The following is a 16,466-nucleotide window of genomic DNA, read 5'->3' as shown; positions in this document are numbered from 1 at the left end:
AGGCAGAGGGGGTCAGACAGGCGGGCAGGGGGACAGAGACAGGCACGGAGGGGACAGAAAAAGGTCGGGGGGGGCAGAGACTGGCAGGGGGAGGACAGAGACTGGCAGGGGGAGGACAGAGACAGGCAGGGAGGACAGAGAAAGGCGGGGAGGACAGAGAAAGGCGGGGGAGCAGAGACAGGTAGGGAGGGGGGCAGAGACAGGCAGGGGTGGACAGAAACAGGCACAGGGGAGCATGGCAGGTAGAAGTGACAGGGACAGAGCCAGGCAGGGGGGACAAGAGACAAGTGGATGGGAGAGAGCCAGACAGAAGGGACTGAGCCAGGCAGGAGGGATAGAAAATAGCAAGGTGGACAGAGACAGACAGATGGGAGCACGGAATGTAGAGGGGACAGACAGGCAGGGGGGACAAAGACATCAGTGGGGACAGAAACAGGCTGGAGGGACAGACACCAGCAAAAGAGGACAAAAACAGGCAGAGGTGAGCATGGCAGGTAAAGGGGACGGGAACAGAGACCTGCAGGGGGAACAGAGACCTGCAGGGGGGATAGAGACAGGCAGGGGGACAGAAACAGGCTGGGAGGACAGAGACCAGCAAAAGGGGACAAAAACAGGCAGAGGGGAGCACGGCAGGTAAAGGGGACGGGAACAGAGACATGCAGGGGGGATAGAGCCAGGCAGGGGGACAGAAACGGGCTGGGGGGACAGAGACTGGAAAAGGGCAGAAACAGGCAAAGGGGTCAGAGCCAGGCAGAGGGGACAGAGACAAATGGGGGGATAGAGGCAGAGGGGACAGACAGGGGGATAGAGAAAGGCAGAGGGGACAGAATCGGGCAGAGGGGATAGAGTTAAGGAGAGAGTACTGAAGCATTAAAGGAGAGACAGGTAGAGGGGCCACTGACAGACAAGGGGGACAGAGGCAGAGGGAAAAGAAACAGGCAGGAACAGAGGAAGCATTTTCACCTTTGCAATCATTTTTATTTGTATTGTGCAGTTACACAGCGGCAGAATTTGCTTCTGATGAATGATCATTATATTCAGAGTCCATTGCACCCGCCCCTCTGACTGTACATTATATTTCGCACCCGCCCCTCTGACTGTACATTATATTTCGCAGTGACCGGTGTGACTCTGCAGTCAGTTTTCTGAGTACAGCTCTTTTATCTTCAGGACGGACTGGCTCCACCATTGCTCCCAGCGCTGCGCTGCCCGATGCTGCTGCGTCCTCTCCTCTTCGATGTCGGTCAGGGCCAATTCTGCATCTTCTAGAAATTTCTAAAGTGCAGTAATTGAAGGATTAAAGATTTACAACTTTGAAACACTTGTAACATTCCACCAGGTGTGATGCGACTATATTGGTAGGGTCTTCGCTTCCCACCCCTCTTACTTTCTTCCATCACAATATTAGCAGCCTTACCCTGTAAGCAGCGTCCCGGGCCTCCACTGTGGAGATGTGACCTAAGGTGGTCTTGGCGGTGGTCACTGAGGCCGTTTCCAGGCTCCCGTTGTCTCTAATCTTCGTATGAGCCGAATCCTTGAGTGGGATCCCCGGCCAAACCCTGCGGGACAGAAAACTCAGGTGTTTCCTAACCACCTTATGTGCACACCGTCACGATTTTGAAGAGAATTTGGAGAATTTCCACTGTATTTCTGCTCCAAACACTAAACAAAAAGACTCTGCACCTATCCTTACATTTAACTACCGTATGTTTCGTTTTATAAGACGCACTGGATTATAAGACGCACCCCAAATTTAGAGGAGGAAAATAGGGAAAAATAATTTTTGTTTTTAAAATCAGGGTCCGTGTTATACACCTACTGTGTCTTTAAATTAGTTCACCAGGGGGGAGCGACGGTGGTGTCGCGGCTCAGGAGGGTCACAGGAAGCAGGGTGATGCTGCGGGCTCGGAGGAGGCAGTGTTGCAGCTCAAGAGGCTCAATGGACGGAGGGTTGGTGATGCTACGGGCTCGGAGAAGGTGGTGTCGCGGCTCAGGAGGGTCAGTGGATGGAGGGTCGGTGATGCTGCGGGCTCAGAGGAGGGGGTGTTGCGGCTCAGGAGGGTCAGTGGACAGAGGGTTGGTGATGCTGCGAGCTCGGTGAAGGTGGTGTCGCGGCTCAGTGGACGGAGAGTTGGTGATGCAGCGGGCTCGGAGGAGGTGGTGTCGCAGCTCAGCAGGGTCAGTGGACAGAAGTTGGTGATGCTGTGGGCTCGGAGAAGGTGGTGTCGCAGCTCAGTGGACGGATGGTTGGCAACGTTGCAGGCTCGGAGGAGGGGGTGTCGCAGCTCAAGAAGGTCAGTGGACGGAGGTACTGCGGGCTCAGGGGTGTAGCGGCGGCGGACGCCATTGATACTGTCGATGGGCTATGGGCTTCATTGCACCGCTGGCAGTTCATGCAATGGACTGCAAGAAAATAGCCGTGAATGCGGCGCGTGCGCAGATGGGCCTCCTCGCCCGTTTTCTTGAAGGCCATTGCGTCAACTGCCGGTGGTTCAATGGCGCCCGCAGCCGCGACACCCTGGAGCCCGCAGTATCGCCGATCATCCACCCACTGCAGTGACGCCCACTCCTCTGAGCCTTCAATATTGCTGACCCTGCCTCCTATGACCCCACTCCACCACCGCCGCTCTGGTAAGCCATATCCGGATTATAAGACGCACCCCCATTTCCCCTCCAGTTTTGGGGGGAAAAAGTGCATCTTATAATCCGCAAAATACAGTACATAGATCAGCGATCCAGGGGTAGTGAGCATGTGCGACCACCACTTCTATACCCAGTGATTGGAGCAGTGGTCGCACATGCTCACTACATCGCCACTCACACAAGAACCGCTATTCACGTGATCAGAGCCGACCGCCACCATCATATAGTTATCACCTACCCTGTGAGTAGGCGCTACGTGTTTATGAGTTTAAGAGGCCAAAGCATCGCACCCCTCGTTCCTCTGCACTTTGTGTGTGCTTTCTCCCCCCACCTTGCAGGTCAGTGTTACCTGGAGCCGCGCTCGATCAGGGGCCGGTACTCCGTGTCTTCTAGCGGACGGCCGGCTTGCTTGCGTCTGATCAGTGTGGAAAGCTTCTGTTTCGGGATCTTGGTCTCTGCAGGTTAGAGCCACACTTATGAGTGATGCCCTGATTGGCGTCTATGGCCATAACCCGGCTTCCCTACCACTTACTGGCCGGTAACACATCATCCACAGTGAGGGCTTCGTCCAATTCCAGCAGCGTGCGCTCGGCGAGGGCCGCCAGAGAGGTGACGAAGCGCTGGATACTCTCCGAAACACATTCCTGGGAAAGGCAACACCAATAAAGAAGGGGGTCAGGGTTTTTTTTTTAATGCATTTTGACTACAGTGTCAAGAACTATTCTAATGACAAAAATTACTGTATTTTTTTGGATTATAAGATGCACTTTTCTTTCCAAAAATTTGGGAAGAAAATGAGGGGTGCGTCTTAAAATCGGAATTTAGCTTACCAGGGAGTGGTGGAGAATAGTCACAGGAGGCAGGGGCAATGCTGTGCTGCGGGCACTGCTCTGTGCGGTGGGCAGTGAGCCTCTGTGCAGCGGGCAGTGAGAGTCTCTGTGCGGCGGGCAGTGAGAAACTCTGCGGAGGGCAGTGAAAGCCTCTGTGCGGCGGGCAGTGAGCCTCTGTGCACCTGGCAGTGAGAGTCTCTGTGCGGTGGGCAGTGAGAAACTCTGCGGAGGGCAGTGAGAGCCTCTGTGCGGCGGGCAGTGAGAGCCTCTGTGCGGCGGGCAGTGAGCCTCTGTGCACCTGGCAGTGAGAGTCTCTGTGCGGCGGGCAGTGAGCCTTTGTGCGGCAGGCAGTGAGAGTCTCTGTGCAGCGGGCAATGAGGCACGGACCATTCTGAAGATGTCAGTGATGAGGGCTTCAAATAATGCCGCCCGGAGTCGGCGTGTGCGCAAATGGAGCTCTCGGCTCAAGATCTCATCTGCGCACGCACCGCCTCCGGTCCACATCTCCCAGCAACGGACTTAAGGAAAATGGCGCCCGGAGGTGGCGTGTGCACAGATGAGATCTCGGCTTGTCATTGAGCCGATATCTCAATCAGCGCACACGCCGACTCTGGTCGCCATTTCTTTGAAGCCTGCACCGCCGACATCTTCATAATTGCTCATGCCTCACCGCCTGCAGCGAGCACCAGCACAGAGCCCACTGCCCCAGCACAGCCCTGCAGCACGCATCTAGGCCCCCTCTGCACGGTCCGCAGCATCGCCGTACTCCAGCACCGCCCCTGCCTCCTGTGACCCCCCCCCTGATAAGACACCACCGTGTTATAAAACAGACCCCCAATTTTTTTTTTTTTAACTTTTTTTTCTCTCTAAATTTTAGGTGCGTCTTATAAAACGAAAGAAGGGAATTTTGTTTACTTACCGTAAATTCCTTTTCTTCTAGCTCCTATTGGGAGACCCAGACAATTGGGTGTATAGCTTCTGCCTCCGGAGGCCACACAAAGTATTACACTTTAAAAAGTGTAACCCCTCCCCTCTGCCTATACACCCCCCCGTGCATCACGGGCTCCTCAGTTTTGGTGCAAAAGCAGGAAGGAGGATACTTATAAATTGGTCTAAGGTAAATTCAATCCGAAGGATGTTCGGAGAACTGAAAACCATGAACCAAAAGAACAATTCAACATGAACAACATGTGTACACAAAAGAACAACAGCCCGAAGGGAACAGGGGCGGGTGCTGGGTCTCCCAATAGGAGCTAGAAGAAAAGGAATTTACGGTAAGTAAACAAAATTCCCTTCTTCTTTGTCGCTCCATTGGGAGACCCAGACAATTGGGACGTCCAAAAGCAGTCCCTGGGTGGGTAAAAGAATACCCTGAGAAAAAGAGCCAACAACGGCCCTCCTCCTACAGGTGGGCAACCGCCGCCTGAAGGACTCGCCTACCTAGACTGGCATCCGCCGAAGCATAGGTATGCACCTGATAGTGTTTCGTGAAAGTGTGCAGACTAGACCAGGTAGCTGCCTGACACACCTGCTGAGCCGTAGCCTGGTGCCGCAATGCCCAGGACGCACCCACGGCTCTGGTAGAATGGGCTTTCAGCCCTGAAGGAATCGGAAGCCCAGAAGAACGGTAGGCTTCAAAAATCGGTTCCTTGATCCACCGAGCCAAGGTTGACTTGGAAGCCTGCGACCCCTTACGCTGGCCAGCGACAAGGACAAAGAGCGCATCAGAACGGCGCAGTGGCGTCGTGCGAGACACGTAGATCCGGAGTGCTCTCACTAGATCTAACAAATGCAAATCCTTTTCACATTGGTGAATTGGATGAGGGCAAAATGAAGGTAAGGAAATATCCTGATTGAGATGAAAAGGGGATACCACTTTGGGGAGAAAGTCCGGGACCGGACGCAGAACCACCTTATCCTGGTGAGACACCAGGAAGGGGGCTTTGCATGACAGCGCTGCAAGCTCAGACACTCTACGGAGTGATGTGACTGCCACTAGAAATGCCACCTTCTGCGAAAGACGTGATAGAGAGACATCCTTCAGCGGCTCGAAAGGTGGTTTCTGAAGAGCCCGTAGAACCCTGTTGAGATCCCAGGGTTCCAGTGGACGCTTGTAAGGTGGAACTATGTGACAAGCTCCCTGCAGGAACGTGCGGATTGCGGAAGCCTGGCTAGACGCTTTTGAAAAAACACGGAAAGCGCCGAGACTTGTCCCTTGAGAGAGCCGAGAGACAAACCCTTGTCCATTCCAGATTGAAGGAAGGAAAGAAACGTGGGTAAGGCAAACGGCCAGGGGGTAAACCCCTTATCAGAGCACCAGGCTAAGAAGATCCTCCAAGCCCTGTGATAGATCTTGGCTGACGTTGGTTTCCTGGCCTGTCTCATAGTGGCAATGACCTCTTGAGATAACCCTGAGGACGCTAGGAGCCAGGACTCAATGGCCACACAGTCAGGTTGAGGGCCGCAGAATTCAGATGGAAAAATGGCCCTTGAGACAGCAAGTCTGGTCGGTCTGGGAGCGCCCACGGTTGACCCACCGTGAGGTGCCACAAGTCCGGGTCACACGACCTCCTCGGCCAGTCTGGAGCAACGAGGATGGCGCGGCGGCAGTCGGACCTGATCTTGCGCAACACTCTGGGCAGCATTGCCAGAGGAGGGAATACATAAGGCAGTCGAAACTGCGACCAATCCTGAACTAAGGCGTCCGCCGCCAGAGCTCTGTGATCCTGAGACCGTGCCATGAATGCCGGGACTTTGTTGTTGTGCCGAGACGCCATTAGATCGACGTCCGGCGTTCCCCAGCGGCAACAGATCTCTTGAAACACGTCCGGGTGAAGAGACCATTCCCCTGCGTCCATGCACTGGCGACTGAGAAAGTCTGCTTCCCAGTTTTCTACGCCTGGGATGTGAACCGCGGAGATGGTGGAGGCTGTGGCCTCCGCCCACAGCAGAATCCGCCGAACTTCTTGGAAGGCTTGACGACTGCGAGTGCCGCCCTGGTGGTTGATGTACGCGACCGCCGTGGCGTTGTCCGACTGTATGCGGATCTGCCTGCCCTCCAGCCACCGATGGAACGCTTTTAGGGCTAGATACACTGCCCTTATCTCCAGAACATTGATCTGAAGGGAGGACTCTGTCGGAGTCCAGGTTCCCTGAGCCTTGTGGTGGAGGAAAACCGCTCCCCACCCTGACAGACTCGCGTCCGTCGTGACCACAGCCCAGGATGGGGGCAGGAAAGATTTTCCCTTCGACAGGGAAGTGGGAAGAAGCCACCACTGAAGAGAGGTTTTGGCTGCCAGAGAAAGAGAGACGTTCCTGTCTAAGGATGTCGACCTCTTGTCCCATTTGCTGAGAATGTCCCATTGGAGTGGACGCAGATGAAACTGCGCAAAGGGAACTGCCTCCATTGCTGCCACCATCTTCCCCAGGAAGTGCATGAGGCGCCTCAAGGGGTGTGACTGGGCCCGAAGGAGAGATTGCACCCCTGCCTGCAGCGAACGCTGTTTGTCCAGCGGAAGCTTCACTATCGCTGAGAGAGTATGAAACTCCATCCCGAGGTAAGTCAGTGATTGGGTCGGAGTCAATTTTGACTTTGGGAAATTGATGATCCACCCGAACCTCTGGAGCGTCTCCAGAGCCACGGTCAGACTGTGTTGACATGCCACCCGGGAGGGTGCCTTGACTAGGAGATCGTCTAAGTAAGGGATCACTGAGTGGCCCTGAGAATGTAGGACCGCCACCACGGATGCCATGACCTTGGTGAAGACCCGTGGGGCTGTCGCCAGGCCGAAAGGCAGTGCCACAAACTGAAGGTGTTCGTCCCCAATGGCGAAACGCAGGAAGCGCTGATGCTCTGGTGCAATCGGTACGTGGAGATAGGCATCCCTGATGTCGATTGATGCCAGGAAGTCTCCTTGGGACATCGAAGCGATGACAGAGCGGAGGGATTCCATGCGAAACCGCCTGGTTCTCACATGTCTGTTGAGCAATTTGAGGTCCAAAACGGGACGGAATGAACCGTCCTTTTTTGGTACCACGAACAGGTTCGAGTAAAAGCCCCGACCACGTTCCTGAAGGGGAACGGGGATCACAACTCCTTCTGTCTTCAGAGTGTCCACCGCCTGAAAAAGTGCAACGGTTCGCTCGGGGGGCGGAGATGTTCTGAAAAAACGAGTCGGAGGACGAGAGCTGAACTCTATCCTGTAACCGTGAGACAGAATGTCCCTCACCCATCGGTCTTGGACATGTGGCCACCAGGCGTCGCAAAAGCGGGAGAGCCTGCCACCGACCGAGGATGCGGTTTGGGGAGGCCGAAAGTCATGAGGAGGCCGCCTTGGAGACGGTGCCTCCGGCGGTCTTTGGAGGACGTGACTTAGACCGCCATGCAGAAGAGTTTCTCTGGCTCTTCTGTGGCCTGTTGGACGATGAGGATTGGGACCTGGCTGAGGGCCGAAAGGACCGAAACCTCGCTTGAATTTTTCGTTGCTGAGGTCTCTTTGGTTTGGGCTGGGGTAAGGACGAGTCCTTTCCCTTGGATTGCTTAATAATTTCATCCAATTGTTCGCCAAACAATCGGTCGCCAGAAAAGGGCAAACCGGTCAAGAACTTCTTGGAAGCAGAGTCTGCCTTCCATTCGCGTAGCCACATGGCCCTGCGGACTGCCACCGAATTGGCGGATGCTACCGCTGTACGGCTAGCCGAGTCCAGGACAGCATTCATGGCGTAGGATGAAAATACCGACGCCTGAGACGTTAAAGACGCTACTTGCGGAGCAGAGGTACGGGTGACCGCATTAATCTCAGACAGACAAGCTGAGATAGCCTGGAGTGCCCACACTGCTGCAAAGGCTGGGGCAAAGGAAGCGCCTATGGCTTCATAGATGGATTTCATTAGGAGCTCTATCTGCCTGTCCGTGGCATCCTTGAGCGTTGAACCGTCAGCCACTGCTACTACGGATCTAGCCGCCAGTCTAGAGACTGGAGGATCCACCTTGGGACATTGAGCCCAACCCTTAACTACGTCAGAGGGGAAGGGGTAACGTGTGTCATTAAGGCGTTTAGTAAAGCGCTTGTCCGGGAAAGCCCTGTGCTTCTGGACAGCATCTTTGAAGTTCGAGTGATCGAAGAAAAAACTCCGAGTACGTTTGGGAAACCTAAATTGGTGTTTCTCCTGCTGTGCGGCCGACTCCTCTATAGGTAGAGCTGGGGGAGAAAGATCTAGCACCTGGTTGATGGACGCTATAAGGTCATTTACTAAGGCGTCCCCTTCAGGTGTATCAAGATTGAGAGCAACGTCAGGGTCAGAGTCCTGGGCTGCGACGTCCGCCTCGTCCTCCAGAGAGTCCTCAAGCTGAGACCCCGAACAGCGTGATGAAGTCGGGGAAGATTCTAAGCGAGCCCGCTTAGCCGGTCTGGGACTGCGGTCCGTGCCGGAGTCCTCCACGTAATAACTAGAGGCCACCCCAGGAGCACGCTTCGTCGCAGACCGAGAGGGGCCTGGGGGCGATCCCGCAGTGCCCGGGGCCTGTGTAAGGGCCGGTCTGGGCTGCAAAGCTTCTAGTATCTTAGCAGACCATTTGTCCATAGACTGAGCCATGGATTGTGAAAGTGACTCAGAGAGTTTCTCAGCAAAAGCTGCAAACTCTGTCCCTGCCGCCTGGACAGGGGAAGCCGGCGGTTCTACCTGGGCCGAGGGTCCCACCAGTGCCCCAGGCTCCGGCTGAGCGAGTGCCACATGGCCCGAGCATTGCTCACAGTGAGGGTAGGTGGAACCTGCAGGTAGCATAGCCGCACAAGAGGTACAGGTTGCAAAATAACCCTGTGTCTTGGCACCCTTGCTCCTTGTGAACGACATGCTGTAGTCTCCCAGGAGAGTGATCACTGAGGGATATATAGCCACAAGCTAACAGTACAGCCGAACCGAGAAAATGTATACAATATAATATATATATATACAGTTCAGCACTCTAGGGGGCCCAGCACCGGTGGGAAGAAGCCACCTGGCTTACCGACCGCTCAAGCAGTGTGTGGCCACCAGATTCCCTGCCTCGGGTCTCCCAGAGGTGCTGCCAGAAGTCCTCCACCGGCAGAATGTGCTTAAAACATGGCCGTCGGCGTTCACAGGGGAGGAGGGAGCCGTGGGCGTAACCACAAAAGTGCGGGAATCTGGTGCCCCAGAGTGAATAGTGAGGGGGGCGGAGGACAGCCAAGTGTGCTCCAGCCCTCACTGTCGGCGTCAGACCGACCGTCCCGCCCTTCCCCCTGACTGGCAGGCCCGGGGGCGGGAGTTTAAGGCACTAGGCCGCAAAAGCCGGGGACTAAAGTTAAAAACCGCGGCCGGCAAGCAGGCGCGGTCGGCGCGGTAGTCCCGGTCTCATACCAACAGCGCAGTCGCTGCAGCGTCTGAGGTCAAGGTGTTCCATGCACCGTCCCCAAGGGGACACAGAGTACCTGTAGATGCAGGGCCCTGTCCCTGATGATACTCAGTCTCCTGTCCGACAGAATCCCACAGGGGCTGCGGAGGGAGCCCGGTCCCAGTGCCTGGATGACCGGATAGGATCCCACTTCTCCCAGAGCCCCTAAGGGATGGGGAAGGAAAACGGCATGTGGCTCCGGCCTGTGTACCCGCAATGGGTACCTCAACCTTAACAACACCGCCGACTTAGTGGGGTGAGAAGGGAGCATGCCGGGGGCCCTGTTAGGGCCCTCTTTTCTTCCATCCGATATAATCAGCAGCTGCTGCTGACTAAAAATGGGAGCATGAGTGCATGTGTGCCTCCTTCAACACAAAGCATAAAACTGAGGAGCCCGTGATGCACGGGGGGGTGTATAGGCAGAGGGGAGGGGTTACACTTTTTAAAGTGTAATACTTTGTGTGGCCTCCGGAGGCAGAAGCTATACACCCAATTGTCTGGGTCTCCCAATGGAGCGACAAAGAAAATACGGTATATAAGATGACAGCCCGCTATTGTCTTGGGTACAGCGCTGCTTGCGGCGGTATTCACACTTCTCCTACCTTTAAGTGCTTGGCATTGGTATCGATCCGCGCCCGCTCTTCCCGCTGCCTCCGCTCCTCGTCTTGGCAGATCTGCTGTAAAGTCTGCGAGTTATCGGGATGGCCCAGGCTTGGCCTCAGCAGGTTCTTCAGGTCATCCTTGAAGACAACAGATTCTGTCATTGCTCATCCCCCCCCCCCCGCCCGCCAAGTGTCATTGTGCCCGAGCACCGCTTCCATACGTGGAGGGATGGTAGAGCTCCATTCACACGATCAGTTGTGGGGGGGTCGCAGCGATCAGCAAACAATCTTTTGGACCGGCGGGGGCAGAGGGTTCAGATACCTTAGTCTGGTTATCCTGGTTGATCTCTTTGGTGAACAGCGTTCGAGAGGCGTCGGTGGAGATTTGCATGGAGCTGAAGTTTTCTTCCCTTAGGCTCCTTATTATCAGAGGCGGCACGTGGCTCATCCTCTGCTCCAGCCGCTCCAGCTGCTCCCGGAGCTCTGTAATTACGGAAGAAGCCATTACTAATGAGTCACCGCACCCTCCGCAGACACCGCGACTGCTCGCACCACGGGGCGTTTACCCAGCACACAGTTATTGTGATACTCCAGGGCTTGCTTCTCGTAGGACTGAAGCTTGGACACCAAAGTGTCGGCACAATCTTCAAACGTCTCCTGCAGTACGTCCGGCCGGGCCACAGGGCGGCGCTCCTTCTTCTTGTAGAATTCCTGCAGCACAAGATTAATGTCGGCCACGGACGAAACATTGTCATGAAAAGTGTCCTGTAACGGCTACGTCTGAGACCTGAGACATTTGTTATTTCACCTTTAATGAAGCCGTTTGTTTTTGTGGAACAAGATAAAAAAAAATTATAGGTGCATACACCTATTTAACCCCTTTATGATATATATACACACACACACACATATAGGGGACTACATGTACCACAAGGGGCCCAGGATGGGGACATATATAACGCCATAGTAATATATATATATACCAGGATGGGTACATTTTTGCCAGGATCGGATAATCTATACACCAGGATGTGGGCTAGGATGGGATATACATAATGTATATGTGTGTGTGTGTGTGTATGTATGTAATGTGTGTGTGTATATATATATATATATATATATATATATATATATATATATATATATATATATATTATATATATATATATATATATATATATATACACACACACACATTACATACATACACACACACACACACATATATACATTATGTATATCCCATTCTAGCCCACATCCTGGTGTATAGATTATCCGATCCTGGCAAAAATGTACCCATCCTGGTATATATATATCACTATGCCGTTGTATATGTCCCCATCCTGGGCCCCTTGTGGTATATGTAGTCCCCCTCCTGGTATCTACTGTCCCCCTCCTGGTATCTACTGTCCCCCTCCTGGTGTATACTCTCCCCCTCCTGGTACATACTCTCCCCCTCCTGGTGCATACTCTCCCCCTCCTGGTGCATACTCTCCCCCTCCTGGTACATACTCTCCCCATCCTGGTGTATACTCTCCCCCTCCTGGTACATACTGTCTCCCTCCTGGTATCTACTGTCCCCCTCATGGTGTATACTCTCCTCCTGCTGGGCCCCTCCTGGTATGTATGTCCCCATTCTGGTAAATATGTCACCATTCTGTCTAATGCAAAAAACAACATTCTACTCACCGTCCCTGGTTCCCACATTGCGCAGCGTCCTCCTGTGTAGCCAGCGCACAGTGACCGGCAGCTTTCATCAGTGTCGGTGCTATTGCAATGCATGACGTCATTGCCATGCGCCACCAGTATGTATTGCAATACAGGGACCGAATGGATTCATTTCAGCTGGATGTGCAGCCTCAGATGCACATCCAGCTGAATCATGGGCTGGGGTCGGCGGGCCCCCTACACCTCGGGCCTGGATGCGATCCCTGCGACCACGATCATTCCGCACCTGGACATGGCTTTAGCAGGGGGCTTTAGAGGCCCCTGGCTGCCAATTCAACCCATAGGCACCCCATGAAAATATAGTTGGGGGATGATGGCCGCTAGAACAGCCAATTTTTGATTAAAAAGCAGCAATTGGAGCTAAGGGGCCGGTGCTGCCCTATGTACACCGGACTCCGCACAGCCACATCCAATGTGTGACATCCATGCACCTCACATGTTGGGAAGGGGTTAAGCTAAATTCTGCATTAGGCATTTATGATGTAGGTGCACTCGCCGGATGTTACCTCTGCCAAATACAGCAGGTGATCGTTGCTCTCCCACAGAATAGAAGTCAGGATGCCCTTAAAGTGACTGCAAAGAAAAGAAGAGAAATAATCAGTATAGCGCTCAAAGCAACAAAGTATAATGCTACCCCTACACCCAGAAATAAAAAGACTGGGGTCCCCATTGGTAACAAAGGCGAACGACCACCCTGGAACACTGCTGTGGAATATTTCGGTGCTATAGAGGAACTTACAGAACCGCTTCCTTAAGAAAAAGCAAAGGCACAAATCACCGCAGAAGCAAGAGGCTTTCATCTTACTCTGATTCCTCTTTCTTTTCTCCAAAAACCTGGTATTTCTTGTCAAACCGCGTCGGCTTCACCAACTTGCGAAGACTACGGGGGCAGAAAAAAAGAAAGAAGTGAAGATGCAAAATGTGGCCGGATCTTCCTGTGAGGCAGAAGCACGATCTTATATGACTGGGTTTTGCCTCATTTCTATATCCCGTCCCTTTCTATATACAGTCTGACCGTGCAGCCCATGTTGTACTGGACCCAGCGACTGAAGGATCAGACAAGGCTTTGGAGACATAATTCTGCATGGGAGCTGCATACGCAAAATGCTTGCATTTTATTAATCTTGGTTATATGCAAAATCTATTTTTTTATTTTGAAGCACCGTAATTTTTCTTTTTCAAGACGCACCCCAAATTTAGGAGGAAAAAAATATTTTTAATGTTAAAATGAGGGTCTGTCTTATAATCCTAGTGCGTCTTATATTAGCTCTCCGGGGAGGGGGGAGGGGGGAGGAGCGGTGGTAGTGGAGCGGCTCAGGAGGGTCACAGGAGGCAGGGGTGGCAATGCTTAGTAGGGGGTGTTGCAGCTCAGGAGGGTTGGCGATACTGTGGGCTTGCGGGTGTCGCGGTGGGCGCCATTGATGTGCGGGCAGGCTGCGGTGGTGTCACTGCAGTGGAGCGACTCAGGAGGGTCACAGGATGCGGTGTTTCGGCGGCAGGTGCATTGACCTGACTGCGGGCACAATTGAATCTCCCGCAGTTGATGAGATGGACTTCAAGAAAATGGCCGCGGAGGCGGCGTGTGTGCAGATAGGATTCCGCGGCCATTTTTTTGAAGTCCATCTCGTCAACCGCGGGAGATTCAATGGAGGCACAGTTAGATAAATGCACCCGCCGCCGAGACGCCCCGTCCTGTGACGCTCCTGAGTCGCTCCACTGCAGTGACACCACCACAACCTGCCCGCACATCAATGGCGCCCACCGCGACACCCGCAAGCCCACAGTATCGCCAACCCTCCTGAGCTGCAACACCCCCTCCTCAGCATTGCCCTGCCTCCTGTGACCCTCCTAACAGATCAATAGCGCCTGCTACGACACCCCCGAGCCCGTCCTGTGACCCTGCCTCCTATGACCCTGCTTCACCTCCGCCGCCCCAATACGCCATATCCTTTTTGTAAGTCGCACCCCCATTTTACCCCCAGTGGGGGAAAACAAGTGCGTCTTATAAACCGCAAAATACGGTATATTGCAGCGATAAAAAAAACAATAGAAAAGACCTTAAAGCCGACGGATTGGACATTACTTAGCGAACAATACCTGGGAGATGAGAACTTGACCTGGACGTTTTCCCCGTCACCAGAGCTGCCCTTCTTTTTACTTCCACTGCTGGGCCGTAATGGGGGGTGCGGGGTTGCGGGCGGATGTGACCCTGGAATGACAAATGATTGATACTGAAAAACGTCACATTGTGCAGAGATCAGCGTCCTATAGAAAATGGCAGGTTTGGCGATTGCACTTTTCTCCTGCAATATTACCGCCATGTAGGGATGTGGAGGTCGTCTGAGCTATAGCTGGTTTGTTCAAACGTAATAAGAATATCTCTGTATATAAATGATCAAAATGTAGATGTAGTTGCATAATTATATGTCTGTCTATGTAGCCATCGCATAGACCCATAGTATAATTCAAAGTTGTATAGTCATGAAGGAGTTAACCAAAGATAATGAAGCCAGAATGTGAAGCTGCAAAAGTATTATCAGTAATGTTCACACAGAAGGAATGTACGGGAGGCAGGCAATGTGCTGTGAGAAATTGGGGAGTGAAGCACTCTATGTTTAGCTTCAAGGTTATTCATGCTTACTGTATAATTGGATCTATCGAATACACGAGTTCAGTTGGTGATGCTGGCTCAAGGAGAACATGTCTCATGTATTCATTGTCTGATACTTTTATATCGGCTCTGATATATATATATAGCTAATACGGCACCGTCTCTGGATTCCCCGTAAGAAGATACCATTAGTAGTCTTCAACCAAAATTCCTCCCTTCACAGGGACAGCTTTATATAGGCAGAATGGCCGACCTGCTGCACCGGACTGCCCCGGATTCCCGTTGTCCTGCTCTTGTTCGGCTTCTCCGTATATTCTCTGTGTCCTATTGTATAAAAAGTAAACAGTTGAAGAGATTGTCGCATAATCATCTACCACCTACTCACATGAAAAATGTATGATGGCCGGGGGTCCGAGCACAGGGACCTCCACTGATCCCGCGAAAATGGGTGCTAAAGTCCCCTGGGTGAATGCGGCCACTGGACTTGTCACTGTTACGGGCACATGCTCACCACTGCTGTATTCACACAAGACAGTCTGGGATCGCCTGTTCTAAGAATCGGAGGGGTCTCAGCAGCCGGACCCAAAGTTCTGTGAGTAGGGGATACATATACAACCCCTTAAAGGGTGTCCATCATTTCAGTGAAGGTTTGATTGTGGAGTTCTGGCTGACGAGACACCCACCAATTGCCACAAAGAGGAGTGGCTCTGTGGCAATGAACGGGATGAATTGGGCGAGACAAGGGGCTCATGTCCCCCTCCTATACTCAGCATCCTGCAGACTCACTTCATGATGTTCTTTATGACGCCCACCGCCGCATCGTCTAGGGCCAGTTTTCCGATCCTGCTCGGATTTAGTAGACTCTCGGGGGTCCCAAATGTGACCCTCCCTTCTTGCTTCGATGCGACGTCGGCACGAGCAGCCGTGGCGATAGGACCTTGCAGGAGAGATTCTTGGAGAACGGGGTTGGGGTCCTGCAGGTTGGTAGAAACCAGGAGGAAGGAGTGCGGTTATATACATATACTAGTTGTACTCCCCGGCTTCGCCCGGGTTAATAACTGCTGTTAACAAAATAGAATGTATTAACAAAAATGTATTCTGCACACAAACCACAAAACAAATAGAAATGTAACTATTAAAAGGCAAAAACTAAGCTAATGAAGGGAATTTTGTTTACTTACCGTAAATTCCTTTTCTTCTAGCGCCTATTGGGAGACCCAGACAATTAGTTTTAATTGGGTGTATAGCTTCTGCCTCCGGAGGCCACACAAAGTATTACACTTTAAAAAGTGTAACCCCTCCCCTCTGCCTATACACCCCCCCGTGCATCACGGGCTCATCAGTTTTGGTGCCAAAGCAGGAAGGAGGAAACTTATAAATTGGTCTAAGGTAAATTCAATCCGAAGGATGTTCGGAGAACTGAAACCATGACCCAAAAGAACAATTCAACATGAACAACATGTGTACACAAAAGAACAACAGCCCGAAGGGAACAGGGGCGGGTGCTGGGTCTCCCAATAGGAGCTAGAAGAAAAGGAATTTACGGTAAGTAAACAAAATTCCCTTCTTCTTTGTCGCTCCATTGGGAGACCCAGACAATTGGGATGTCCAAAAGCAATCCCTGGGTGGGTAAAAGAATA

At 52.7% G+C, this 16,466-nt stretch overlaps 1 protein-coding gene across 1 annotated transcript in view; it reads right to left on the bottom strand.

Annotated features, from left to right (window-relative positions):
• Positions 1-971: 971 nt before the first annotated feature.
• CCDC180 (coiled-coil domain containing 180) overlaps positions 972-16,466 on the bottom strand; it is an 89,619-nt gene continuing 74,124 nt past the window's right edge. Inside the window, exons 26-37 of the mRNA XM_075322934.1 lie at positions 15,613-15,800; positions 15,080-15,150; positions 14,313-14,424; positions 13,021-13,095; positions 12,722-12,788; positions 11,054-11,198; positions 10,810-10,970; positions 10,488-10,625; positions 3,176-3,287; positions 2,993-3,098; positions 1,418-1,559; positions 972-1,275 (exon numbers count right to left, since the gene is read on the bottom strand). Of these exons, the coding sequence (XP_075179049.1) occupies positions 1,138-1,275; positions 1,418-1,559; positions 2,993-3,098; positions 3,176-3,287; positions 10,488-10,625; positions 10,810-10,970; positions 11,054-11,198; positions 12,722-12,788; positions 13,021-13,095; positions 14,313-14,424; positions 15,080-15,150; positions 15,613-15,800 (1,455 nt within the window). The 3' untranslated portion in view covers positions 972-1,137. The remainder of the gene's footprint in view (positions 1,276-1,417; positions 1,560-2,992; positions 3,099-3,175; positions 3,288-10,487; positions 10,626-10,809; positions 10,971-11,053; positions 11,199-12,721; positions 12,789-13,020; positions 13,096-14,312; positions 14,425-15,079; positions 15,151-15,612; positions 15,801-16,466) is intronic.

Source organism: Anomaloglossus baeobatrachus, chromosome 9 (genome assembly GCF_048569485.1).
Source record: "Anomaloglossus baeobatrachus isolate aAnoBae1 chromosome 9, aAnoBae1.hap1, whole genome shotgun sequence".
Taxonomy (NCBI): Eukaryota; Metazoa; Chordata; class Amphibia; order Anura; family Aromobatidae; genus Anomaloglossus; species Anomaloglossus baeobatrachus.
The sequence above is the reverse complement of the archived record's forward strand: the minus strand, read 5'-3'. Positions and strand labels throughout refer to the sequence as shown.